The 27348-nt window shown below is 40.9% G+C and overlaps 1 protein-coding gene across 1 annotated transcript in view; it reads right to left on the bottom strand.

Moving 5' to 3' along the window:
* Positions 1–27348, bottom strand: part of LOC105227652 (dynein beta chain, ciliary) — a 50571-nt gene that overhangs the window by 971 nt on the left and 22252 nt on the right. Inside the window, exons 12-33 of the mRNA XM_049447787.1 lie at positions 27098–27318; positions 21242–21418; positions 20803–21177; positions 20217–20390; positions 19878–20150; positions 19782–19811; positions 12503–13951; positions 12102–12368; positions 11678–12040; positions 10933–11615; positions 10653–10845; positions 9985–10320; positions 9458–9918; positions 8632–9387; positions 7980–8571; positions 7612–7860; positions 5790–6266; positions 5372–5736; positions 4156–4294; positions 3888–4054; positions 1702–2892; positions 42–1631 (exon numbers count right to left, since the gene is read on the bottom strand). Coding sequence (XP_049303744.1) covers positions 42–1631; positions 1702–2892; positions 3888–4054; positions 4156–4294; positions 5372–5736; positions 5790–6266; positions 7612–7860; positions 7980–8571; positions 8632–9387; positions 9458–9918; positions 9985–10320; positions 10653–10845; positions 10933–11615; positions 11678–12040; positions 12102–12368; positions 12503–13951; positions 19782–19811; positions 19878–20150; positions 20217–20390; positions 20803–21177; positions 21242–21418; positions 27098–27318 — 10528 coding nt within the window. The remainder of the gene's footprint in view (positions 1–41; positions 1632–1701; positions 2893–3887; positions 4055–4155; positions 4295–5371; positions 5737–5789; positions 6267–7611; positions 7861–7979; positions 8572–8631; positions 9388–9457; positions 9919–9984; positions 10321–10652; positions 10846–10932; positions 11616–11677; positions 12041–12101; positions 12369–12502; positions 13952–19781; positions 19812–19877; positions 20151–20216; positions 20391–20802; positions 21178–21241; positions 21419–27097; positions 27319–27348) is intronic.

The following is a 27348-nucleotide window of genomic DNA, read 5'->3' as shown; positions in this document are numbered from 1 at the left end:
AGTGATATTATTAAAAGCTCTCTTTTTCAAACTACACTTACGATATGTCGTCCTTCTCCTTCTTCGTCACCTCACAACTTAAACACATTCGGTCCAAAGGCAAATCATGCTTGCGGGCACTCTCTTGCATTATGGCTGTGAGAAAGCTTTGCGGATTGAATAAACCACCGATCCAAATGGTGCAAGGTAGCTTAAAATCATTAAGCCAACTCGACAATTCTTTTATGCGATGTAGAAGATCAGCATACCAACTTTGCAGGCCTAACATACTGGGATATGCTAATTGCGCCCAAGCTGACGGTACGGTGTCGTAGAAAATCGCATGGTCCAGTCGTTCCATGTCAGGCGTTATGGTAAGTTCGCCTTTCAAGCCCAACAGCAGCTCGCGTAACGATCGCTTTATTTCGAATATTAGCGCGTTCATGCGTTCGCACTCTTGCAGCGCTACCACGACGAATGGCGTCTTGCGATCTACGCGATTCAGTAAGGCCTGTAAATTGAACTCATCTTGCATTTTATCCAGAAAGTCCTCACTCATGATTTTGACAAGCTCCTCACGTGGCGCGCTACAATTCGTGCTAAGCTCAGATTCACGTGGTTGCAATTCAAATATTGTCTTTAGCAATTGCTCGGATGCACTCGTTAGGAAACCGATTTCGGCATTTGCATGCAAACCATAAAGTACGGGAGACTCTGCTGGCAATACTTCATCGATGTAACTGTGGTAGCCTTGATAGTCGAGATTGGGTGGTGCATGAAAACCCGGGCATAATTCAAAATCGCCATCGATCAATTCTTGTTGTAGTAACTCTTCGAGATATGTGCGACAGAGACGACGATCCCAGTCGTCAGTAATATGACCGCCGTACATAATTTCGCCGAAAAGATAACGTAGATCCTCCCACGGTATGCGGCAACTGCCCTCCAAATAATTATGCAAGACATTGGCGGATATCATAAGATCGCTAATATTGAAGGGATATGACTTATTCCAACCCTGTGGTCCGAACTTACAACGCTCACCCGAAACGGCATGAAAGTAACAAAGCGCAAATAGTATAGCTTTGAATTCGGCTTCTTGTGTGCACGTTTCTAAAGTCTCCTGTGAGAAGTTATCCCAAGCTTTGTGCAGATTGGCCGCCATTCCCGACGGTGGCTCATTCACTATTTTCAGCGACGACTCAAGTATACCCTGCGGTATAACATGGTACTCGGGATCTGGCGCTGGCTCGGCACTGATGAACAAGCGAAAACTGGATTCATCGCTGTCATCGTTTGTCTCCTTCTCTATAGCAATCCGTTCGATCAATTTTTCCAGCGAAGGTAGCCAGTTGACGACTAAGTGAATATTCTGCAAAACGATCCAATGCTTTTTGCTTGCCAAGGCATTAATTATGGCGGCTTCCGCTAATTGTTCTTGTCCTTGTCCCAATGATATATTAATTAGCGTATCCTGATCGGCACGAAAGCCTAATTGTTGCCCCAGAAGCTCTACATCGCGTATGGGATTCACGCCAGGTGAAAGTATAAATAAGGCCGGTGTGTGGGCATTGATTTCTTTGTAGATTTCGGTAAAGGTTGCTGTCGGTGTTTTAGTATAATCCTTGCCCATTGTCAGCTCCACAAACAACCTGTAGAGGAAAGTTTTTTAACATGTCGTGCAAAGAAATTATATCAGCCTGTAAATATTTATTTATTTACCTCATTGCGTACAGCATCCTGTCGGGACGCAGAGCTCTTATAATACAAAGCTTCTGCAGTGGCGAACGATATTTCCACTCGCCAGGAAATTGCTCTCTTTCCGGCGCAGCACTCGCAAGAAATTTACTCCAACGTTTCGGATAACTCTCTAAGTCCTTGTCAATACCGTAAAAATGTTCAATTCCACCTAATGATTTTATGCCGCCCCAAGCTTTGCGGCTAACAAAGTCCAAAGGGGACAGTGAGTTCGGATCATGTGGAAAGCGCAAAAGGAAATCAAATTCATCTTTGGAAATTTGGCCGGCCGCGCTTTGAATACGCAATATCATATGCGAGGTGAATGTTAATTTATCGGCTTCGAAGAGGCCCCGCATCGTAAAGACGAACGTCTGCAGCGTGATAGCGCCGACCAGGTGCTGAACTCGTCGCTCGTGATTTTTACTCTTTGGTGCCGTGGATATGGCTTTCTTGAAAACATTCATAAATGATTTTAGCGAAAATTTATAAATCGGATTTATGCGACTCAGATCAGTCAGCACGAAGTAAAGTATGGCGGCACGTTTCGCAGCTGCACGATACATATTACGCGCTTCGTCAATTTGCGCACTCGTTATGAGCGCCTCGCGCACCTTTAGTTCAATCTCGTCCACCGTGTGTTTGGTCGCCTCCAAGTTGATCACGAGTGCATGGTCATCCAATACATTCGTGCTGGCTGTGGCTAAACGTACCAGGAGCTCATCTTCTAAGGCTTTTAGTGAAATTTTGAACTTATTCTGCTGTACCGTTACGTCGATCTTCATTTGTTCCAAATCGGGTCGTTCGATTTTAACAACTTCAGCGAGCAACTGCTCTTCCAGTCCATCTGGTGTAACGGTAAAGTTGATGAGTGTGGTTTGTGCTTGTATTTCAGGCTTGTAATGTGGGTTCGGTAGTTTTGTGTGCAGCAGCAAACGAAAGTTTGCATTAAAGTCCATCTCTTTGCCACCGATGCGTATGTAGCGTCCCTTCTTAATTAAAGCTCGACTAAGTAAGGGCTCCAACACTGTATCGATTGTTTCGCCAATTTGCTCTATCAATACAGTATCGCCGTTGTTCATCGATTTTTCCAATACATCCAAGAAACCCTTTTGATTCAAACGTATTATGACCAGTGCGTCTCCGTATCGGTTTTTTATCCATTTGATGCCTTGACTGTGAATAAATACAAGATTACTACATATGGGACTCTATAGTTTGTCTATATTAATGTTTCAGATAAAAGTTTTATTGTATTTCAAGTTTGGCAATCTACATAGGTATTGGGAATTGGTTTATAATGGGGGATCCAAGTAGAGGTACGTTTTTCAACAGCTTATTTTGACAGATTGCGTGTCAAGCTGTCATATTATTTCCTTTCAGTCTTGCTTGGCATTTCATAATGGAAAGACTTACGCCTGAGAACGTATACGTTCGCGCGCTTTGCTCAACTTATGGTCAGCATAATCTGCCTACTAAACGTACTATTTACAACACCTGCACTAATCTTGAGATCCAGCATTCATCTGCGAAAATATAGCAGAGGTAGCTGACAGTGTACACGAAGACCGTGGAGAGTCGATTCGGCGCCGTTCGCAGCAATTCGGACTGACGTATGGAACGGCTTGACGCATTTACGTCGAGATCTTAAACTGAAAACGTACAAAGTACAGCTTGTGCAAGAACTAAAGCCGATCGACATTCCTAAGCTACATCGCTTCACTCTATAGCCTCTTGAAAAGTTTTAAGAAGATTCGATGTTTTCGAGCCAAATTTTGTTCAGAGATCAGGAAGAGATACAAGATAATTTAATCTTTGGGTCTTGGTCGATTGGCCACCAAGATCATGTGATAAGTATCACATCGTTAGACTTTTTCCTGTGGGGATACGTAAATATCGCCTCGATTCAGGTCTTGGAACCAAATATCACGCTAGTCATTCGAAAGTTACCTGTCGAAAAGCTCGAATGAGTCATCGAAGATTGGACTCAACGGAAGGACCATCTGAGACGTCGATGCGGTCAACATTTGAACGAAATAATCTTCAAAACATAAATTCCAAAGAGTGTTCTTGCGAATGAAAATAGATTTTTTGCGTTAAATTTGAAGCTTTGGGTTTTTTCATTAAAAAGTAGGGAGCCTCGAAATGGATCACCCTTTACTAGTACTCACAGCTGTGGATCTATCATAAGTGGCCAGCGCGTGGAATGTGTTAAAATTGTTGCATTCTCCGTTGACATCCGGTCCACCGGCAGGCCCTCATTATTCCAAGTCGCAACCTGTGCATCGTCGGTGAGCAGTGTCAGGGGATCCACACCAACTGTGTACGGCACCGTGGACTATTAGGGAGCAATAAAGATAAAAAAAAGCAAAAATCAGAACGTGCCACAATTACAAGCCTTCATATACGCGTAGATTTTTTCAACATGCACATTCTTACCTCAATTTTAGCAAAACTCGTCATCCACATCTTCTGCTGCAGCTCCTCGCGATAGCGTCGCGTAAAGCAGCCAACATATGACAAGAAGGAGGAAATTAGCAAGATATCTCCAGGTAGTGTACCGATTTTCGCTTGTAAGCTGCTTATTGACGACGACAAAAAGCGTCAGCGTCAACGTCAGCGATCGCCAGGCGCCCGAAGAGCAAGGCAAGGCAAAAGAATGAAATCATCATATATATTGTGCATGTGTATGTGTATATGCATGTATAAAAGTCAAGAAAAGTGTCGTCCACGAAGACGGAAGTCAAAGTTAATGCGCTTAAGCAAAGGGAAATTGAAAAAATAATGACCTGCACCTTAAGCAAATGGCTCATGGCTCACGGCTCCCGGCTGATGGCTGATGGACGATGGCTGATGGCTGCTCGTGAGCGCCGGCGCTGGACACAATGTTGCAAGTTTGCATGAATGCATTTTCTCTATGCACTATATTTCGTGTTATCAACGCACACACACATGCACAAATACACTTTGAAGCAGCGCTTTTATTGCCATTGAAGAGATATTTCATGTATGCTTTTGATTTATGAATTTTATTAAAGCAAAGCTTTGATTATAAATTATTTGAAGTTTTTTGTGTTGTTATTAGTGTTTATTGACTTAACTTCTAATTCAAACGTTGTCGTGTGCATTCGAGTCATCTGAGCATGCATACACATATACATACATATATACTCATAGAGAAAATCTGCTTCAGCCTAAGCCATTTTGATGCCAAAGTTATGCTCTGCTCGACAACATGTGCAGACGAGCAAAGGAACTGTTGAGCACTTGACTGAGCACGGCAAATAAGGAATATCAAATTTAATCAAAATTGTTTCGAATAAACATGTATTTTAATATTCTTAAGATGCTCGATTTGGTTTAATTAAAATTTCGCAAGTTATTTCATTAAACAGCAACTTGAAGCTTTCGACACTTCAGTTAACTCTGCTTAGATAGCGGCTGCATTGGATGAGCATTAAGCGTATACTAAAAGCAGTGTCTTTGGTTATGTTATATATGTGTGCAGATATATTTCTGAAAATTTAATAGTCAGATAAACTTCCAGTTCAAGTACTAGAACAATTTCACCAAAATTGTAGCATTTCTTAGTATCCTTGGCTCTTCACTTATTTACTACTTCGTACTAGTTTGGGGCTATACTGTAGAAACCTACCTTTGCACTGATTCCTTCCAACGTACGTTCTCATTGGCCAGACCGTTGATGAGACGATGGGCCAGATCTATGGTGAATGCCGTTTTGTCCGCCTCACGCTGACACATCTGCTTCGCGGCTATCGCTTCCTCGAACTCTGCCTGTATCTCAGCGAGCTTCATTTCCAATTCCTGGATTTTAAACTTTAAGTATTGCAGGCGTTCACGTGCCTCCTGTAATTCCTTTTGCGAATCTTGCAAAGCCTGTTGCTTGGGACCGACAATGAGAAATACTTGATGGTAACGATGCAGATTGATAACCCAGGCACAGAGACCAGCTGCAGCTACCGATTTTTGCACTACCTTCTCGGGACTGAATTCGGGATCCTAAGCAGAACAATTATAGATGTATTATTGAAATGAAAAATTCTTGTATTTACCTTCAAGTACTCTTGCAGCACTTCAATAATATTTGGATGTATGTTGTCCTTATTATAGTTCACCAAGTCGTATAGAAATTGGTCGACGCGTACCATCATTAGTTTGGACGCCTTCCAGCTGCGATCACGTGGTATCTTACCATTTTTAGCGAGTAAAACCATTACAGCAGCGCATACATTTACCACAGCCTTCGGTGGTGAGCCGAACGATTTCAATTCAGTAAGATTATTCTTATTTAGTGTATTTAGTGCGGCCTGCGCGGCAACAAGTGCTGGCTCCGCCTTGCGTAGATCCTCTTCACACAGTTTGGTTTTCATGCAAACATCTTCTTCAATAATTTTGACGCGTTGTTCCTCCTCAGAGGCTGTCGATTTCTCGCGCTTCACCTTCTCACTCTCGGCGCTGACAATGACAATCAGTTTATCGGCAGCGGCATTCTTTGCAGCCAGTTGAACCTCCTGTATGGCCAGTTGATTCTGTCAAGGTATGACAATGTTGTTTAAGTGGTTAAAAAAAAATAAAAGGTGTCTGAGAAGTATATATAAAAGTTGTTCTCCTCAGATTAATATACAACTTTTAGGGGATCTCTTGAAACTGTAATTTCATTCAGAAAAACAACAGTTTGGTGTGGTTTGTGAGACGTTGGAATCATCGGTCCATATTTCTTCAAAAATAATGCCGGTGAAAACGTAACCGTCAGTACTGACCGTTATCGTGTCATGTTAATCAACTATTTGATGCCTGAAATTGAAGCTCGTGATCTCGACGACATTTGGTTTCAACAAGATGACGCCACTTCTCACACATCGCATCAATCAATGGATTTATTGAGAGAACACTTCGGTGAGCAGATAATTAGTTGTATTGAGCCGGTCGATTGGTCACCAAGATCCTGTGATATCACACCGTTAGACTTTTTCTAGTGGGGGTATGTGAAGTCTAAAGTCTATGTGGACAATCTCGCTTAGATGCAGGCCTTGGAGCAAAACATCACGCGTATCGTTCGTCAATTACAAGTCGAAATGCTCGAACGAGTCTTTGAAAATTGGACATAACGGATGGACTATCTGAGATGTAGACAAGTCTGAGGTTTGTATTCGAGGACGGTAAAGTATTCTCATTTGAAAGCAGAAAAAACTCTGATTATCTGAAATGGTTCGTCGGCTCTTATACTAGATACAAAAAGAGTTTATCCGTTATTGTCTTGTGTCTTGAATTGAAGACCGTTCTCGAGGAAATTCTCAACTTCGTTCCTAATATACATAATTTTCAAGGACAGTTTTTATGGAAATGCTTCTGAGATCGGCCTCTCTGGCATATACATATGTACCTGTACTGTTCGATTCGTTTCCCCTATAATGTAACAAAACATAATGATAAGAAGACAAAGTGGAGCTCGCTAGTTTAATAGAGAAACACACAGATCATACGAGGCATTCACACTCTTTAATGTTTCATCACTTTATCTTTGAAACCCTACAAGTTCCGTTTTGAAAACCGTGGTTATGTTGAAAAGCAAATTTATTACCATACCATGCCGCTACGGCCAAATCACTTTTCCAACTACACATTGCAACGAATTTCACACATAGAAAAATGTTGGAGAGTAACGTTACACATCGCACTTAGTCGCGTAGACAACTCAATTACGAGGACTAATTGAAAAGCGGACGGTCGATTGTCCACTCAACTGGCTGTCCAAAGCATACAATTTCACACGCATTCGTGTTTTTCTTTGTGTGCTTCGCCTTTGTGAAAGCGTGTGAGATCGTAGATGAGGGTGTGTGCGTGTGTTTGTGTTAACTGTGTGAACTTTCCTACCTTCAGTGCGTCCACTTGACACGCACACTCCGCCAATTTAGACATGCCCCTCTGCAAGCGTTGAATGCGTCCTGCATGCTCGCTGTTCTTCGCCACCAACAATTTGCGATAGAGGAAAATGTATTCGAGAAAGGTTTTCGGTGTTGTGTAGTTAAAACGTTTTTCGTTTTGTAAATAAATTTTCGAAATCTGATTGACTGTGTGATGAACGTAGGCCATAAAGCAACCGATAGGCTTCACCATGTTGCGCTGCAATGTGCGACATGTCGACATTGAGAGGATGCCGGAGGAAAATCAATAAAGGTTAAGAGACAAAGTGAAGAGTTAAATGGAAAACATATTGTATGTGTTGTAGTATTTGTGCTTACAGGTAAAATGCGCAGCTCGATTTCACTGAGGAATTTCTGCGAGACCGACTCCAAGGCTATTTTCGGCCATTCATGGAACCAATCGATGCTGGCACGACTAAGAATGGCCGGAAACTTACGTGCACGTACACGTAATGTCTGACCGACAGGTGAGAAGCAGAGTACTACTTTTAAGAGCCGTCTAATTTTGTCGATGAAAAAGCGCCAGCAATTCTCTTTTGTGTCGATTGCGCCAGTTTGTTTCACCTCATTGCGTATACCATTGACTATTGTATCCAGTTGATCCTCGTTGAAGAGCTCTGGTATCTCGCCCGAGGCTAAGAGATCATTGATGAGCATTAGTAAAGATTCTTCTGGTATTTGCGCGTCGGACATTAGAAACACCGAGGCCACATTCTTCAGACCAACTTTCATGTATAAAGCGGCGAATTCTTCTTTCAGATTTTGCAGACCAAAACCACGTTTAAGTTGTATTTGAAATACGCTCAGCGACGAAATGAACGAGGCGAGCCGTGCGAGTGTCTGTTTACCCGAGCCACCGACACCGATTAACAAGGCATTTCCACGTGGACTCTCCAGTATGCGATTAATGCTGAAAGTTTTTGTAAATATAATTACATCGTGAGAAAATTTCAAACATTGAAATACATACCGACAAACATGTATCATAGCGTCTTCGAACATCACCAAATTCATATAGCCGACGATCTCATTGTAGTTCGCCTGTGCTTCCATCAGTAATTGATGCAACTTATCCCAGCTACGTAGCGGCATGTACTTCTGATCCACTAGCGATTGTGCAAAGTGACTGTAGATAAGTGGTTCGGCAAAGACAAAGTCTTCATCGAAATCCTCGAAATCCTTCTTGAAGATATCGCGTATGGTTGCTTTGAAGGCTTTGATGTCATACTGATCCACCAGACGATCGTGGTAGACGCGGTAAGCTTCGTGCACGTAAAGACGTATCAAGTCGGCGGGTTTGCTGCAAATAGTGCCATTGTTAGCCATTATTACACTGCTCGCTTGGTCAGTTGGTACACCGCAGCTGTACATCAGCCCCTGATAGATGTTGGTAAGATCGCGCAGATTGAAAGCATAGTGGAATTTCACCGCAGTCGGTAAAAAAGCATATTCCACACGACGATGCAGAGCGATACCTACTTGCACCAATAATTCCGCGATGCTTTTGAGCTCCTTGCTGAACGAGTTGTAAGGGTTTTCCAAGTGACTGCGTAAAATTGTGCCGAAAATGCGTTGCAGTGTCTCCTCGCTGGGTGTGGGCATGGAAAACACTGAGAAGTGGCGTTGCAAACGTGGATCGATTGTGAAAGAGCCAGCTGTGGGGTTCATGCAGGCCACAAACTGACAGTGGCGTATATCCTTTAATTGCAGACGCTGACGATCGTACCTGTTGTGGTTAGCAAAGATGTGGTTTAAGACATAATTTTTATTAGTATTATTTCTGACACCTTACTCACCACTGTCTGTAGTCCATGAACTGTCGTATTATCGTGTGCGGTTGCACTGTACCATACACATCCACCTCGGGCATATTGAGATCGTTAATGAAGTAAATGAGATGCCGATTTGCACCACTAGGCGCATAGCAGCGTCCTGTCTTCTTTTCCAATGGACGTTCAAGGATTTTTTGAAAAATCTCCGAAGTGGTGTAGTAGTTGAAATATGTCGTCTGCACAGCTATGTTTCGAGGTCTGCTCGACATTAGCTTCGGCCGTCTTACGCCCACCACTTGTCTTTCCATCAAACTATCAACATCGCTCGCGCCGAGCTCATTCTCGTACAGGCTGAAAAGTTCACGGAAAATTGCGCTCTTCCCACAGCCAGAATTTCCCACCAACATGCAAGGGTATCTGCGTTCGATGAGCAATTTCAGAAAGTATGTCAATCGCACTGTTTCCGCCGTGTGCACGAGCAAAGACTGCGCGAAACGAAACCAAATTGTGATAACAACCAGTATTTGTATGTGCGTATTGGCAGTGCGTACCTGTATTGGCATTTCGGTATCTATTGACTCGATTTTTCGCTCTGCCGCCAATTCCGTCCAACGACGAAACTTGTTTGTGCGCACATCCAGTTGGTAATCGAAAATGGAATCTTGTGTTGGCAATTTGACATCCTTGAATTCGCTTATCCACCATTTATGGAATTCGCGTCGCCAGTCGATGATGTGGTCTTGATGCAAAGCAGAGCCGAAGCCCCACATTGTTGCATAGATGAATATCAATTCGATTGAGAGGTCAAGGGATCCGCTTGTGGCTTCACTGGAATTAACAAGGTTGTGTGCTGTGACGTCGATAGCTGCTTCTGCGAGTTTATCAGCCTACAATGAAATATGAAAATATTGCATCAGTGAAAGCGGAAGCCAAATTCAAACGAGACATAATTTTATTTGAGAATGCATAATTTTATTTTAAAGCATAAAAGATACGTCGTTCGTCACCTTCTCTAGATTGCTTGGGAAAGAAAGTCAGTAAAGTCTCTCCAAGCAATTTTCCTTACCTTTTTATTTCCATCATCGACAATCTGAATTTCGGACTGAGACTTATTTCCCTCCGAAGTAGTGGGAGATTTCTACTTGTTTTTCTGATGCCAGTTGAGACTCAGTCTGAAATTCAGACTCACCTTATTAACTTCCGACGCTATAAGATTTACCTGTTTAAGCAAGTGTAGTAGGCTCTCGAGCAAATGACAAGTCATTTGTATCATAGCCATTTCGCTAATCGGTGTTGTACGTCGGAATGTCCGATGTCTAGTCATTAAGCTGGGAAAATACTTTTCAAACAACGTGGTCAGAGTACCTCGCTCTATGGGGTCGTTACGCGTTTCTATCCAAGAGAGTACATACCTAAAGCAAGAATCAGACAGCAACACTCAACACATTTGGTAATATGTTGTTCTCTAGACTAGACTAGACTAGATTGGTGCTACTTACGGTGACCAACCCATATCTTGCGGATTGATATACAAAATACCAGCACGAGAAACTGTAGCCGGTGTGGCTGCCTTAAGGTGCCCAACCTCGAAGAGTAGACGCATTTCGCGCTTCAGTGTAATCCGTTCGTTGCTTGCAAGCGTCAATATTTTATTGTCATCCATCAGGGTATTCAAACTTTCTATCCACATTGGGTCGATGTCGCCATCGAGCACAATCCACTTAGGACTTCCAGCAGGTAAATTCGTCTGTTCACGCATTATCGATGAGAATAGTCCATCCTTCCATTCACGTGTTGTCGAGTTTACGACACCGAAGAGCTCGTCATTGGATAAGGCTTTAGGGTTGAGCACACTACAGACCGGTTTCAACTTCTGTATGCGATAGGTTTCAAGTAACGTTTGCCAAATTTTTGTTTTTCCAGTGCCAGTGTTGCCAACTATAAAGACCGAATGTCGTACGTCCAACAAATCTTGCAGTTGTACCACCTTCATCAAAAAGCCTTCCTCAGGTTGTAGCTTATTCTCATTGACGGCACGTCGTATGGTCTTTTCAAAGTCAAAGATGCGTTTGCGTGGTACATCCAACGTGGGGAAGAGATCGCCAATAAGTCCCATGAATATGGAAACGTCTTCGGTCACAATTTTCGGTATGTTAAAGTCTCGCAATGCACGCATGAGTACCTAGAAAATAGCGTAAAACTTATTGAGAAGAAGTTGTCAAAACGCTGATTTGAGGAACCAACCTGATCCTCTGGACGGCTGTGGTCGTCTCGCTTCAAGGTGCCTGCCACCACCAACACGGACTTGATGGCGCGCAACCCCCAATCATAATGGTCTTGCTTGGATAAAAGCTCTCGACATAAGGTGTACAGTGTTATGAACTTACGTGCGAGTATGCGGGCATCTTGGAACCCTTCTGCCATAAGCATAATTTCACAAATGAGTGCAAAGTCCGGCACGACCATAGCACATGGGCGAAAGAGCGTCTTCAAGTTTTCAGGTAATTCAGTACGTCCGGCGTAACCAGGATTGAGTGTAATGAAGATACCCACCGAAGGTACTAAAGCGATGGATTCGCCCATAAATGTGAACCGATTGCGATGCATCTGCGTAGTGTGAGCTCAGAATTACTATTGGTTAGCTTGATTTAGCGGAGAAAAGCCATACCTTAATTGCGTCCTGTATAGTCTTCACTTGCACGGCTACAACTGACAGCACCTCCACCGCAATACGATTGAATTCATCGAAACAGCCCCACGCTCCAGTCTGCGCTAAACCCTTGTAAATGTTGCCACATGATTTGTAATCCATTTGTTCGGAACAGTTGAACACATACACCATCATGCCAAGTGCGCGCCCCAAATCTTTGGTCGTCTCAGTTTTGCCAGTGCCGGCTGGTCCAGCGGGTGCGCCACCCATCACAAGGTGCAATGACTGCAAATTTAAAGATTTGAGTCAAATCTTTGTTTAAAGGTACTATATGAAATATATATGTAGGATTTTCTTGGAGCTTCTAGTTCATGGATAAGTTATTGGGAACAGTTCCACTTAATCCATAATCCATTTACCTGCGTCAAAGTGATGTAACAGCGGTCCGTCAACGGTGTTATAACTAAACGCGAAGTATTGCCAAGATATTCATAGGCATAGCGGAATTCCGCATCGCAGATGTTCGCAAAACAGTCCTCGTCAGCTGCTGCTGGTCGGTGCTCTGCCTCGAGCATAGCATTATCCCAGCGATGTCGTAACTGACTTTGCCATTGAAAAGCCAGCGCATTATCTACTTTAGCCTGTATAATTTTACCGACTACATCACGCGAATGCACATCGATTGTGCAGACGGTCATTATCTTTTGACGATCGCCGGGTGTGAGTTCGCCCAACAGTAAGTTGATGAGTGAATTCAGTTGCGCCATCTGTCGTTTGTGGAGCTCCTTCATAGCTGCTTCGTAACCCTCGTCCATCCATGCAAATGCACGATTCACATCGGCTGCCCAAGCTATTTGACTGCAACACAAAGCGACCTGTGCAGGCCACTCATGCAGCCACGATTCACGTGACCGATTCACTTGTGCATGCAGTGCGCGCCGAAAGAGTTCATGCAAAGTGCTGCGCATCTGAAAGATGACTCCATTTAACCACAACTCCACACGCTCGGCACACTTTACATGCGGCGCGTCTTCGTTCCTAGCTGCAAACCGTACATATTCATCGTTCTCCTTCGAATACATTCCAATCGCATGATAGGGTCCGTCTTCAGCGTCCAGTTCGTATTCCAGTCGCAGTATGGAGTCGAATAGTTTGATCAGATGTCGGTCAATTACGCGCGGACAATTGCCATTTGATAGTATATCGAGCAGATCCACAGCGGATATGAAGTAGAAGCGTGGAAAGACTAAACGTTTCGTCTCCAAGTAATCATTCAAAGCCTTCTCACATACCGCCAAGCGTTGTTGTAATGCCGCTAACGTCTTGAAAATATGCTGGCATTGTAGCACGATATTCATGGCAATGCCGATGTGTATAACCTCGTCTAGCAGTTGTGTGAATTCGCTGTCAATAATCTCAAAGTTTGCTGCGTCGGTGGGCAATTGCGCTCGTATGTCGGCAGTTCCAATGAAAATCGCCTCCAGATAAACCCATTTACGTTGCACCTCGAACCAACTGCCAATCAACGCATCAATATCATTGAGAATACGCTGCCAGTAGCTTAGTTTATCCAGCAGGTACTCAATGTTCTTGGAAGTGGCGATATTCTGTAGCTGCATTTGATTATCGTCAAGCGTCTCCATTAGCTCTTCAGAAACTTTAAGCAGTTGCACTTCTGTGCGTCGTTGATGTTGCTCCTTTTCGAAGCACATGCGCGTCCAAGTGATTTTGATTTCATCTAACACTTTGGTCACCGTCATTTCCTTGACTGCGCGATCGACGGTATTCTTAATTTCCTCTTCGTGCTGATGCAGCTTCAATTGAAGTAGTTGCACCAGGGATGTATTTTTATTGCTTTTGAAAGAGAGCTGAATGGGATAATATAGAATATTCAATTACTATGGCTTGAAAGTACAAATTTATGATTTGAGATATGAGTGATAGAGGTAGGTTAGATTCTTAGAAAAGCTTATTATTGCTCATCAAAAGTTAAAATTTTTTCAGTGAGCTCGCGTCATAAGATAAGATAAGATAAATAAAAGAGGATTGCACTTCGACCTAAGGTCAATTGTGGCCTTTCCTAAGTCACTACGACTCACTTAGCCACAGCATATTGATAAACTCCAATATACTGCTAAGTGGTCGATCAGATCGAAGATAGGCCCATGTTATATGTATAAGTGCTTCTTAAGCTCATAATGTAGGTTACGGCAGGTAGCTTGGGTTTGTTCCTTGGGTGGTTGATGACATATTTAAACCTGTTTAACAACTTGGCATGGCGCATGCCTTTGAGTTGTTGCCAATACCTGCCTACTCCTCCCTCTTTACGAAGCAGATCATGTATAGTACGAGGACCCACCGTAAGAAGGGTTCAGGTCCTACCATGTGAGTAGATGCTGCGGGCGAGCTCATCAGCCAGTTCATTGCCGGCTATACCTTCGTGACCGGGCACCCAGATAAGGTGAACTTGGTTACGTTTTGATAGATTGTTCAGCCGTTTTCTACACTTCTGCACCAGAGATTTCTAGTACTGCCGTCGGGTATGTGCGCATGGCATTCGAATGGCAGATGCATACAAGTCGTTGAGCAGAGACTGTCCTTGAATTCGCATATCCTTGATAGCGGATTTCATTGTTAGTTAACAGAACGAGTAGGTCGTCCAGGTAAGTAGGTAACAGGGCGGATAGCACTCCATTTTGATGTGTAGTACGGTAAACGAGTTAGAGTTTTTTTTTTAAGTTCGTGAAGTTAAGACAAGATTTGTTAAGAACTCGCTCTCCTTAGGTAGTGAAAATTTTACGTTTGGTTCATTGAAAGTACTAGAAAGAGAACATCTTCGAATTTTGGTACTTATCCTAATGTGGTTAAATAAAAAAACGAAGCTAAATTCCGTGTACATGTCAAGACAAGAGAACAACAGCTGTGCAATAGAGTATTTAATTTTAATACTATTTTCCTGGAACAATACGAAGTTGGCTTTGATATAGATATGCCTATAGATCTATTTCAAAGCCAACTTAAAAATTAAAGAAATTACTTGAAGCAGTAAAAACTCACAAAATGTTACAGGCATTAATGTTTTGTGATTTGTGCTATAAACACGCATACTTATAAGTTGAAATGATTAGAATAAATTTGTAATTATTGAATGCACTCGTAAGAGTGCATGCACAAAAGTAAATATGCACAGACGGAGCCTCAGGTAATGAACACTGATTTGCAGCATGATTTACCAAATTAATTTAAATTTAATTATTATTTGTTGTGAAATGCCAGGTGCAAAGCAAAAAATTGCTCAGCCATTTATCAGATACAGAAATATTCCATATACTGGTCAATGTCAATATGTAGGTATGTTGCTTGCTTTCATTAATTAGAATATTACTCATACGCAGTGGAGTTCAGACATAATATGTACAAAATACTTAGGAGTATTGGTACTAAAGCATATTTCAACAATGAATTCATAGAAATAATGAAAATTAAAGATAATATTGTCAGGTTTGTTTGATAAAATTCATGGAAGAATGACAATTGAAGATAAATTCTTATCGGCATCGTTTGATAAGTCTTTGAATGAATATTTCAAGTACACTCAGACATACGAACATAACGTTCAACAATCTTGCTAATGGTGGTCCAAAAATGAGTCGAAAAAGCGATGTTAAAGTCGTTTAAAACTCAAGGTGACTCTAATCCGGTTTTTGATTACCCTGGTGTGGTTCATCCTGAATTCATAGTCGTATAGTCAAATGGTCAATAAGGAATATTATTTGATCATTTTGGAGCATCTTTGCGAAATACTATAGTTACTTGTAAATGACTGAATTTGTGGGCAGAAAATTCATAGATTTTTTCACAACGATAGTGAGCCGTTACATTGTTATATGATTGTGACTGACACGAAACAAGAGTCGTCACTCAACCATTGTATTTGCTAGATTTTATTTCCTGTGGCTTTCATCTGTTTTCGAAACTGAATATGCAACGCGCAATGAAGGCAATCCCAGCCGAAGTTTCTACAATATGTATGGAAAATTTAATTAAGCATTGGCATGCTTGTATTTGCTCTAAGGAGTCTATATTGAAAGAAATAATAATGAGTTATTTAAATAAGTAAAAGAAGATTGTCCATAATAATCCTCTTGAGTTAAGAATGTGAAAATTAAATAGTTTTAGAGAAACGAGCAGGTGCATAAATAAAAATTTTCGTAAATCAGAAAGCTTATGTTAATAATAAGAGTATAGATGATGTCGATGATATACTACTACGAGTATGAGCAAAAATTAGTAAGACTTTTTATTTTAAATTTCGCGCGAAAAAATATTTGTCGCAGTACTTTTTTTCTCGGTTGGTAGACTATCAGTGACATCTGTGCCAAATCTCACATCACAATAATCATGAGTGTTTTGTATAAGCTTGTCTTTCTGAAGTACATAAAGTGCATTCGGCGATTTTTACGATGAGTGAAATTATTGAACAAAGGAGTTCTATTAAATCTTGTATGTATGTGGAATCAAATTTATGGTGCCGAAGCGTTCAGAATATTGGAAAAGGCTTTCGTATTATATTATTACTGGCGATGAGTCTTGGATCTATGCCTACAACCCGGAAACACATGATCAATCAAATCCTAAATGTAGACCACTCACATTTTTCGTGTGTAATGTTGTAATGAAAAACGTTGCCTACATTTAGGCAAATATGTATTATCGAAACCACACATCTATTAAACAATTAAACTTAAAATTAGAATTTCTGTGCTCTTAATTTAAAATATTTCATTGTCTAAAATAAATTAAATAGGAAAAATCGTATACAAATATTTTTCTTCTCTCACTATAACGTCGAATGCATTTCTAGCGGAATTATTTATTGGTATTATAAACAAAATTTTAATTTTCGAACATGGTTCCTCCGAAAAATAATTATTTATAATGCAAAACAAAATAAAATTAGCATATAGTGCCTTTTTCGAATAAATAAATTATATTTAAATTTTCATTATCGGCTGCACAACATATTTTCCACTGAACATAAATATTTTCCACAAACATACACCACCTAAAACACCAAAAGTGTGTGCGTGTAAAGCTTATTAAACATTCAAGTAAATGACAACGAAAATTCGGAATTATTTTTTCTATAAATCTTACAAATACAAATACATATATACATATGTATATGTTTAGCAAATTAAATATATGTAAAACAACTCTCGCTCTGCGTTTGTGTGTGTGCGCGTCTTATAAGCCCTTCCGCATATTTCACTTGTATTTCCCCGTATAACTGTACTTGCAATCAAGTAAGCGATACGGTTGGTTAATTTGACATGCAAATAAATTGTCTCAGTAATTTCGGGCAACTGCTCTACAACACACGCACACACACTCACACTACATACACACATTTGCATTCGCAAGTTCCTTCCATAAATTTAGTCCGTTGTGAACAAGGGGAATGAGCCACTAATTTTCGTGACTGTGATTGCAGGATTTGTCTTTAATTGAAAATGTAATTTTAACTTGTCAATTATTTGCTAATATCGGAGCTCAGTCCCAGATGGGCACAACAACGTATAAACACACATACACACACGCGCATATAGATGACAAATTTACAAACTATTTTCATGTAAATATTAATGTCAAAGGCGAAATTGTGTGTGTGTGTGTACGTAAATGAGGCTTCTTCGGAACGATGGTTGAATTGAGTTTGCATTATAGACCAGATTTATATAGATTGAGCAAAGTATGCAACTCAATCTCGCCTGCGCTTGCATCCGCCCACACACATATGCACACTTAATCGTATATGTTCTCGAAATTTGTGGACTCTGTTGTCTCGTTCGTAGAATTAAATGTACATGGTTCAATCATTGCAACTGACGCATGCAACTTACGCAATTCGTTGCCCAGTGCAGCAAGCACTTGATCCAAATCAAGTTTGGACATAAACAAATTGTGAAAATAAATCCATCAATTGACAATGTAAAACACAGGCACAGAGTGGCTACCGCACACCATTGGCAAAGCTGATAATTCTAAAATCTAGAACTCGAAATTCCGGACATTTTTATTTGCAAAACTCTTCAGATTGCTTAGGCCTAAATAGAACACACTTCATGTGAATTCCTGAGCTCCATGGTTCTGGATAAAATATCAAGAACTCTGATGAGTGAGAAGTCTCTTGCTATCAAAAATTTTTCTACATACATTTGATTCATATTCAAAATCCAGCAATTCCAAATCTTGGAAAATACCGGTGAATAGAGAATCGACACACACCACCTCTTCGTCGATTTTAAAGTAGCTTTTGACAGCATAAAAGGAAGCTGCCTTTATGCCGTTATGTTAGAAATTGGTATCACCGCAAAACTAATTCGGTTGTGTAAACGGACGTTGATTAATACCAAAAGCTCCGTCATGATCGGGAAGGACCTCTCCGGGCCGTTCGCTGTCAAACGAGGTTTCAGACGACTCCGATCGTGCGATTTCTCTAATCTAATACCGGAGAAAATAATTCAAGCTGCAGAGCTGAATAGAGAAGCTACGATCTTCTATAATAGTGTACAGCTTCTGGCGTACGAGTGAACGTGGGCAAGGCGAAATATCTCTTGTCTTCAAACAAACAGTCGTCGCATTCGCGATTTGGCTCCCACGTTCCTGTTGACAGTCATAACTTCGAAGTCGTATAGAACTTCGTCTATCATGGTACTAGCATTAACACCAACGACAATGTCAGCATCGAAATTCAACGCAGAATAACTCTTGCCAACAGTTGCCACTTCGGACTGAGTAGGCAATTGAGAAGTAAAGTTTTCTCTCGACGGACAAAACCAAACTCTATAAGTCACTCATTATTTCCGTCCTACTATATGGTGCAGAGGCATGGACTGATGAGTCGACGCTACGAGTTTTCGAGAGAAAGGTTCTGCGGAAGATTTTTGGTCATTTGCGAATTTGCTATGGCGAAAACCATAGTCGATGGAACGATGAGCTGTACGAGATATACGACAACTTTGACATAGTTCAGTGAATTAAGAGACAGCGCTATGCTGGCTAGGACGTGTCGTCCGAATGAATGAAAACACTCTAGCTTTAAGAGTATTCGACGCAGTACTCGCTGAATAAAGCAAAGGAAGAGGACGACGCCCACTCCATTATAACTGCGTAAGCGGTATCTATGCCAACAAAGAAGAAGAAGTTTGCCACGTACATTGGAAGAGAGAGACATTGAAGAGGTGACATAGAGAGAGAGATAAAGACATTCAAAAAGACAAGGAGAGATAGATATATAGTATTTACTCTTAGACTCATTTGTGTTCCTCACAAATATAGAGAGAAAGAGAGCGAGGTAGGCAGACTTGTTTTTAGTCTAGCTCTGAGAATTTCTTGGCTACTTCATCTCATATTGATTATGAATTGCTTAAAAATTCTTTTATATCCATTTTAATCGATTTGCTTTCGAAAAAACCACTTCAAGGAACTTCAATTACTTTCCAGATTTTTCGTTTTCGAGGTATTTGGAATGTAAGTCCTCAGTATTAAGAACTTCTATGCTTAAAAACTATAGTTGACGCTAGAGATAGAGTCATATTCGTTCGAACAAAGTGTTGCTGAATTAATAATGTTTATAAGCAGTACTCTGTAACGTTCAGAAAAAAAAGGAAGCTGCGTGTAGCAACTATAACTCACCAGATATTCCACATCACGCGTCTGAGTCAACTTTTGGGCGAATACAATCAAAGAAGATTGGTAAAAAGCAAAGGGAAAATATTGTCAACAAATTACCTTGGTTGCTTGCATAAGCTCGAGCCAATGCCGTTCACTGATAGCCGGATTCTGTAGTTCGGTGATGGCGCGCAATGAAGCCATCAACTCCTTGAGTATATCCACAATGTATGTGTATGGCGCCCAATCGCGTATACATTTGTCCAAAGTGCGTAGATCACGCGTAAACTTTTTACACTCGGTTTCCAATTCATCAGTGTCGATGCTGTGCCACGGTGTAGCATGCCACTCCACAATACAGGCCTCAATGACATGCACATAGTCCCACAATTGCTATAAGCGGAGAGACAAGAAGTTAAGTGGTTCTAAGTTGCTGTTAATGTGTGCTTGTACACTCACCTTTATGCGCCTCAGTTCGGCGGTGCATAGCTGCAGTGTTGTTGAATCCGCAGCATCGATGCCGAGTAGTATCGAGTAGCGTAGGTATCGACGGTGAAGTGAAGCAAGGTGGTCTAAACGAGCGCAGACAGCATCGCAGTGCTCATAAACCTTGTCGCAAGGAACGGAGAAGAACTGCAATTTGGAATGGATAAAGGATTTTTATCTTTCAAAAGTGTAGTCTATAAATCTACGCTTGGAATGTATTAATTTCTTCGTAATTCAGAATATTTTCCCTTTATTCTTAAATGACTTTTGGTGTGGGTACTAAAATTAAGTCAACAGAGGCTTTGACATAAATACATATATGATAAATCGCCGAATTTTTTGCCGAGACTCCTCCCTGTAGCCGATTACTGCGTCTCCGAAAACAATTGACCTATATTCAGAGTTTGGAAGGCACACCTGAGCTGATTTTGTAGTGTTTGAAGTAACTCGGTTCTAACATTTTTGTCGAAACTTTTATTGAAAGTTCAATTTGGTGCACCAACGTCATTTCTTCGGTGGTTTAAAGAATAAAATAACAACATTGTTAAATCTTACTCACCGGCAAGCGCGAAAACTGTTTGGCGTAATTTTGCACGCGACACATGAATATGACAATCATGGAATTAACACGCTCCCTCTGATAACTTTGGGCCTGCTCCAGCGCTTCCGAACGCGCAGCCGCTACATCCTTCAGATGCTTCCATTGCAACGGCAAATGATCGATATTCCTCAGCAACTGTTGATCAAATTCTACATTATAAGACTTCAGCAAAGCCATAATGTCCTTCAGGGGCTTAAACATGTTGTCGGCATAGACGACGTGCTTCTGGATTTGTGCCATAACAGCGAGTACGCGCAGCAAGCGGCGAAAGTGTCTCAAGCCTACGGGCAGCTGGAGAATTGCCAGACCATGACTGATGAAGTTAGTGAGCTCCTGGTGTAGAGAAAATGATAAGTGTGTATATAAAAAGAGACGCACCCTTTGCTAAGGCGCTTACATTCAAGGTGCGTTCCACGTACTGCAACAGCCAGCGTTTGTGGAGATGTGACCATTTGCAGATGTGGTTTAGTAGCGCATACTTCAGTGGATTTAGGTCGATGCTTAGCCAGCCATTTATGCGTTGTTGTCCCGTTAGTTGCTCAACGGCCTCGTGATGCTCATTGTAGCGGTCAATCTGGCGAAAGGGGATTTGATTAAAAGAATTATTAAGAATTATTACAATAATTAGACATATACATATGTATATGTAACTAAGTCTATATAGCAGCACATAAATTAGTTAACGAATTTATTTTGGCTTTCGGCTTTAACCAAAGCAAACTGAACACAGCTGCGTTTGCGTCAACCGCAATTGAAGCAGAGAAAATCCAATAAAAGTGTTCATAGTAGAATATGAAATTGTAAATCGAGCGAATTCTCAGTAAGTTATTGAAACTATATATGGTATACAGATAAATATACCGTGAATATGTGCTGTGTGACACAGTTGCTTTGGCTGCTGCTCGATTCATTGAGGCAATAAAATGCCGGCTCGACTGGTCAATTCCGTTACTGTTGGCAAGTGTGACCATATGTGTAATACAAGGGTAGTCGCATCGATAAAGTTTTTTGGGACTTGTCTCTCGAAAACTTTCTTATCTCATAAGTCTTGACCTCGTTTGATACCAGACCCATTTGCTTCGCTTCCTTATCCAGTCGAGAGAAAGCAGAACTATCGGCGCGGTAGTTGGTAACACGTTAGGGAGTTTCCTTTGTCAGCTTTTGGTGTTACTTAAGGTCAGCTTACAAAGCCGCATTAGATTTGCCGGGATACCAAGTTGAGATATGGCGGCATAGAGGTAGCTCCTTTCCATACCACCCTTATTGCAAAACCCATTGGTAGATTCTATCAGACTATACCAAGGACAGTAGAACAGTAATAGAACTTTCCCGGAAAATTAATTCTTAGTCAATGTGTTATGCCGTCTTTTCTAAAGAGAAAATAAATACCCACATCCTTCAGTTTACGTCAAAAAAATATGTTTGTGGCGTTTCGAAGATAAAGAGAGATCTGCAGTTTCTATATACTCGTATAAATATTACTGGTTAGGCGATAATTATAGAATTTTTTTTTTTAAGTATGGGTGACGACAGGCCTGGCATAAAAACCGGTTCTTTTCTGTAGTTACCGTTGTAACCACATGCAATCTCTGTTTACTCTTCATAGGGTAGGTAGTGTAAGTAAAGGCACCTTGACAATCTCAGTTTGAGAAAACTGCGGAGCTTCAGTATGTCGTAATTCTAGACTTGAAGTGAGGTAATTATGTATGTATAACATATTATATCATTGGAATCATATTGGTTGGCTATCGTCAACGAGCTGAGCTCGAGAAATCCGTTGGTCTCAATTCTGGTCCTGCAAAGATGTTAATTTTGGAAACTTTGTATCAAAGGAAATCATATGCTGTATTTTTAAGAGTAGGTTCGGTCGAATTATCACATTGCCTCTGCATGTAGTGCCAAACTTTTAAGTTGAATATTCAATCAGAAGCAGATGAGTATTTTCATTGTATTATTATTAGAATGAAAGAGTTTGGTTCCGTTTTCGAATCCCATGTAGTTCATATTTTTCAACTTTCTTTCTTAAGAAATTTTGCAATTGCTAAATGATAACGGTCAAATAGTTTGTGATCAAAACATTCCCTCAAATACCTAAGAGCCTGCACAACGGAAGCACACGAATTCCCTCTATAATAAAATATTTTACGTTTTTGCACTTAATGCATATCGCCCTAATGGAAGAGCCTACCAAACTCATCCAATCGACTATATGAGGAATGGACGCTTCATTTGGGTATTTTAATTTAATGCGCTCGCAGCTAATACATTTTGCAATCACACACTCGACAGCAATGACCGTTGGTTATAAATGTGGTGCACATCCACATACATACATACACACATATTATTAGCGAATGCAATAACCAAGCCTAGCAAATAAATGAGCAAAACTGCCGGGTTGATAGCGGGGAAAATATGCATGCCCAATGTGTAATGATGTATATGTGTGTGTGTGTTTGTTGCTTGAATCCAAATGCCTTTTGGTAATCGCTGCGTGGTTTTAGTGCGCATACTAATGCGGTTCCGGCTTGGTTGCGTTATGGGTCTACACTGAGCAGCAGCTGGCCACAGCGGCAACTCGAAATTGGCCAACTCATCACCTCTTGAGAAATTAGCCAACTAAAATTGCATGCATTATGAACAGCTGAGTCAATACGCGCACCGATTGCGAGTAATAAATTAGGTGGCAAACAGTTGCTTTTTGTGGAGCGCAGTGCTTTTGGTCACCATTTCGAGCGCCTCCTGTTGTGCCTATCAACTTTTTGATATTTCTTTGGGTTTTTTTGTTTCTTTTTTCTTACGGTAAATGCAATATTTTGCGTTTTAGTTGTTATAATAAATAAACTTCACGCATATTTTGTACTGTAATTTATTATTTAGACTTGCACCAACATATGGTACACCCTTATGTGGGGGTTACTGTGACCTACATAGAGTTTTTCTGCGCTGGGTCTTGCAATTGACTTTGTTGAGGAGGAAGATGTGTCATTTGGTTATAACATAAAGATATATTAGCCAGAAAATTGCTTCTGAAGTACCATACTATTGTACGAGTGAACTTCAAACTCTTATATTTCCATCTTTAATACGTCTATTAAGCCATCTAAGCTGTAGTTAGAACTGCAATAGATCAAGATCTTCTACTATTGCTTCTATTGCTTTCCTCGACGGGTACTGCGTCGAATACTACATACGGATGACATGACCTAGCCGGTGTAGCCGCTGTCTCTTAATTCGGTGAACTATGTCAATGCCGTCGTATAACTTATAAAGCCATCCTTCCATCGAATGCGATATGGGCCGATGCCAATGCGAAAAGGACAATAAATTCTTCTTTCTCTCGAAAACTCTAAGGCCGACTCATCAGATGTTGTCATCGACCATGTCCCTCTGTAGTCCGAAGATTTTGCATTGGATTTCCTTTGACTGGTTCCAAGATAGATGACATTATCTACACCTTCAAAGTTATAACAGTGGCGTTGCAAGTGCGACGACTGTTTGTTTGATGACAGGAGATATTTTGTCTTAACCTCGTTCAATACCAGTGGTGAATGGAGCCGTGTGTAGAAGTTCACGCAAGTGAGGAAAGTTCACTGAGCGCCATTCACTTGACTCAAGAAGCTCACTACTTCTGGTCTTAGAACAAGTATCCTCTGTTTTAGTGAGAAGGTGAAACATCTCCTCCCCGAGGTTGTGCGCTGAGTTTGGGATCCGCCAATTAAAAAAACACGACTAATAAAAAATCCCACTACCTGATAACCAATTTTTTAATCGTCAGAAATCAGAAGCATTCTGAATTGATTGAGATCCTGAAATACTGTTGTTACGTCTCGTACTAAATTTAGGGGAAGCAGTCGCCTGAGGCCTTCACCAATAAGAGAAGAATTTTCAGAAGCTCTGGGAGCTTAGTTGAGAGGTTCTTATGCATCCTCCTTAAGCAACCAAAATTATAATCAAGGTCGCCGCAACAGTGCCGGAAAATGACGTTTTATACATTATACGAGATCCTGGTGCTGTGCCAACTAACCAACTGTCTTTACGAATAACAACTGGTTTAAGTCTGAACACAAAATTGCAATGGTAAGTAGAGGAAATTCCGTTACTTTAAGTTATCAGCCGGCACAGAGGTTTTTAACTAATCAAAATGTCATTCGAAGTAAACTTGTCAGCAAGTTATAATTAATTTGGTGACATATGTATGCCAATTTACGACTTCAAGTAAATTCTACTGCAGATGTACGAGGAGTTATGTTATTTTTGGCATTTACAGGAACTCATATTGATTATCAGCGTTCGTTGAGTCACACCCAGATGACCCATTACATTTGATAAATGCTTGGCCAATTTACGATAATGGGCCACAAGATGACAAGTGACAGGGATGCCATCTACACAAAATTCTAGCATATTCGAGCAGCTGTTTGTTTGTATTAGTGTTGGTCTTAGAATTAAACCAAAGAAAAGCATAAGAAGGGACGATGAATGATGTGTTGTGGTTATGAGAGTTCATAGCTGCTTTTGACCCTCAAGTCAATGGTGTTAGTGTGCATGTGTATGTGTGTGTGAATGCTTGTAGGCTAGTATGCATATAAACGAATTTTGGGGATAATTGGAAAATTGGTTAACATCACTCTTGGTTGATTATGCTGATGTGCTAAACATAATCGCTTCAGTTATTTTAAGGATCGCCGGCGGCTTAAAAATTATATACAAACTTACATATATTTATGTATGTAGGTTTGTGTGGCATATTTTTCAGTAAGGGAGTATGTATGAATCTGTGTAATTTCTGAAAGCTATATTGTGCGGAAGTAATGCTATTAGTCTAGAAATATAATTTTTAAACTTTTCCAAAGTTTTTCTGCAGTAGAAGTCCTCCAATCGCTTATTATTGAAGATTGGTTTTCGGAAAATGCAAAAGAACAGCTGGACGACGATAAGGAGTACCGTGTTGCAGTGGAGAAAACAGACTGCCTACTTCGCAACGTTATAATCGTGCGGGATAGGATAGATACCAAGACTTGAAGAGGGAAGCAAGACGCATTTGCAGAAAAAAAAGAGAGAATGCTTGAGAATGAAGAGCTTGAGAAGCGAAAGTTCTACGTAAAGATGCGGCGACGAACAGAAGCTTTCAAGACCGGAGCATACTCTGATCTCTGGCTGATTCCAGATCATATTGTCCATGCACCGGATTTCCCAGTCGACGACGATGGACCAGATGTTTCATCGACAAGTAGGAAGTTCGAACAGCAATTACCCGGCTGAAGAACAACAAAGCGACGGTGGACTGATAAGAACTGATAAAGCGCATACATCAGCTTCTTCGTAGAATGAGTTCAGCCTCCTCAACATCGCATATAAGGTTCTATCGAGCGTACTGTGTGAAAGAGTAAAGCCCACCGTCAGTGTAGGTTCAGGCCTGGAAAATCAACAACTGACTAGATATTCACCATGCCCCAAATCTTGGAAAATACCCATGAAAAGAGAATCGACACGCACCACCTCTTCGTCGATTTCAAAGCTGCTCTTGATATCACGAAAAAAAGCTGCCTTTATGTCGCGATGGCCGACAGAACTAACAGCGCGAAGGAAAAGCGATTGTTGTAAACTCGACTTTAACCGCGCAAGTGATGTCTAAGCCAATAAAGAAGAAGAAGAAGAATGATTCCAAGTTATATAGAATGAGGAATATTTCAATTCCTGATACTTCGACAACTTTGAGGAATTGAAGGTTAAGACAAGTCCAAAATATATTCCTAACTATATGCTCTCTATCACAAAAAAAAGAAATCAGACAAAGTTTTGGGCTTTTGAAAGTTCATCTCTTGGATAAGCATACGTAATGGCTTTGTCTGTACCGGTTCCATAAAAAAACATCTGTCGGCAATATAAAAAATTTTATCGCACATTACTTTGATAAAGTATGAGAAAATATTGAACGTGATTTGTTTCTTATATCCTTTAAATATTGTGAGGTTATCAAGCTGCAGAAGTTATGTTACATCAAAAGCATCCAATTTGCCATTGATGACAGCCCATTGCACACAAGTACTGTTACTAGAGAACAAAAACACTACACGCAAAGTATGCTGACATTCAAGAATAATAGGGGTCAAAAGCCTTTGTGCACCAATCTTGTGAGTAGACAATCTTGGCTATTTCTATTCTTCATAATGTCTAGTGCGGCACGAAAGCATCTTCCTAGACATATATACATACATATACATACATAAATGTGTAAGGCGTGACTCACCTGCATTTTGAATGCCTCCATGATGGCGTAACCTTTACCAGTGACAGCTTCCTTTTCGCGTGCGCCTTCTAAGGTGGCTTGTAGCACCTGCTCTCGCTGCTGTTCCCACAGAAAGGCGTATGCGTTGAATTGCGCCGCGAAGAGTCGCGCATCGCGAATAGTCGTTGTGAGTGCAGCGTGTATGTCGGCATTTAGCTGACGCAGTTCGTCGGCAGAGATGTCTACGGACAAAAAATAAAGCAGTTTACAAG

The sequence above is a fragment of the Bactrocera dorsalis genome, chromosome 2, assembly GCF_023373825.1.
Source record: "Bactrocera dorsalis isolate Fly_Bdor chromosome 2, ASM2337382v1, whole genome shotgun sequence".
NCBI classification, from domain to species: Eukaryota; Metazoa; Arthropoda; class Insecta; order Diptera; family Tephritidae; genus Bactrocera; species Bactrocera dorsalis.
This window is presented reverse-complemented; position numbering and strand designations above follow the sequence as displayed.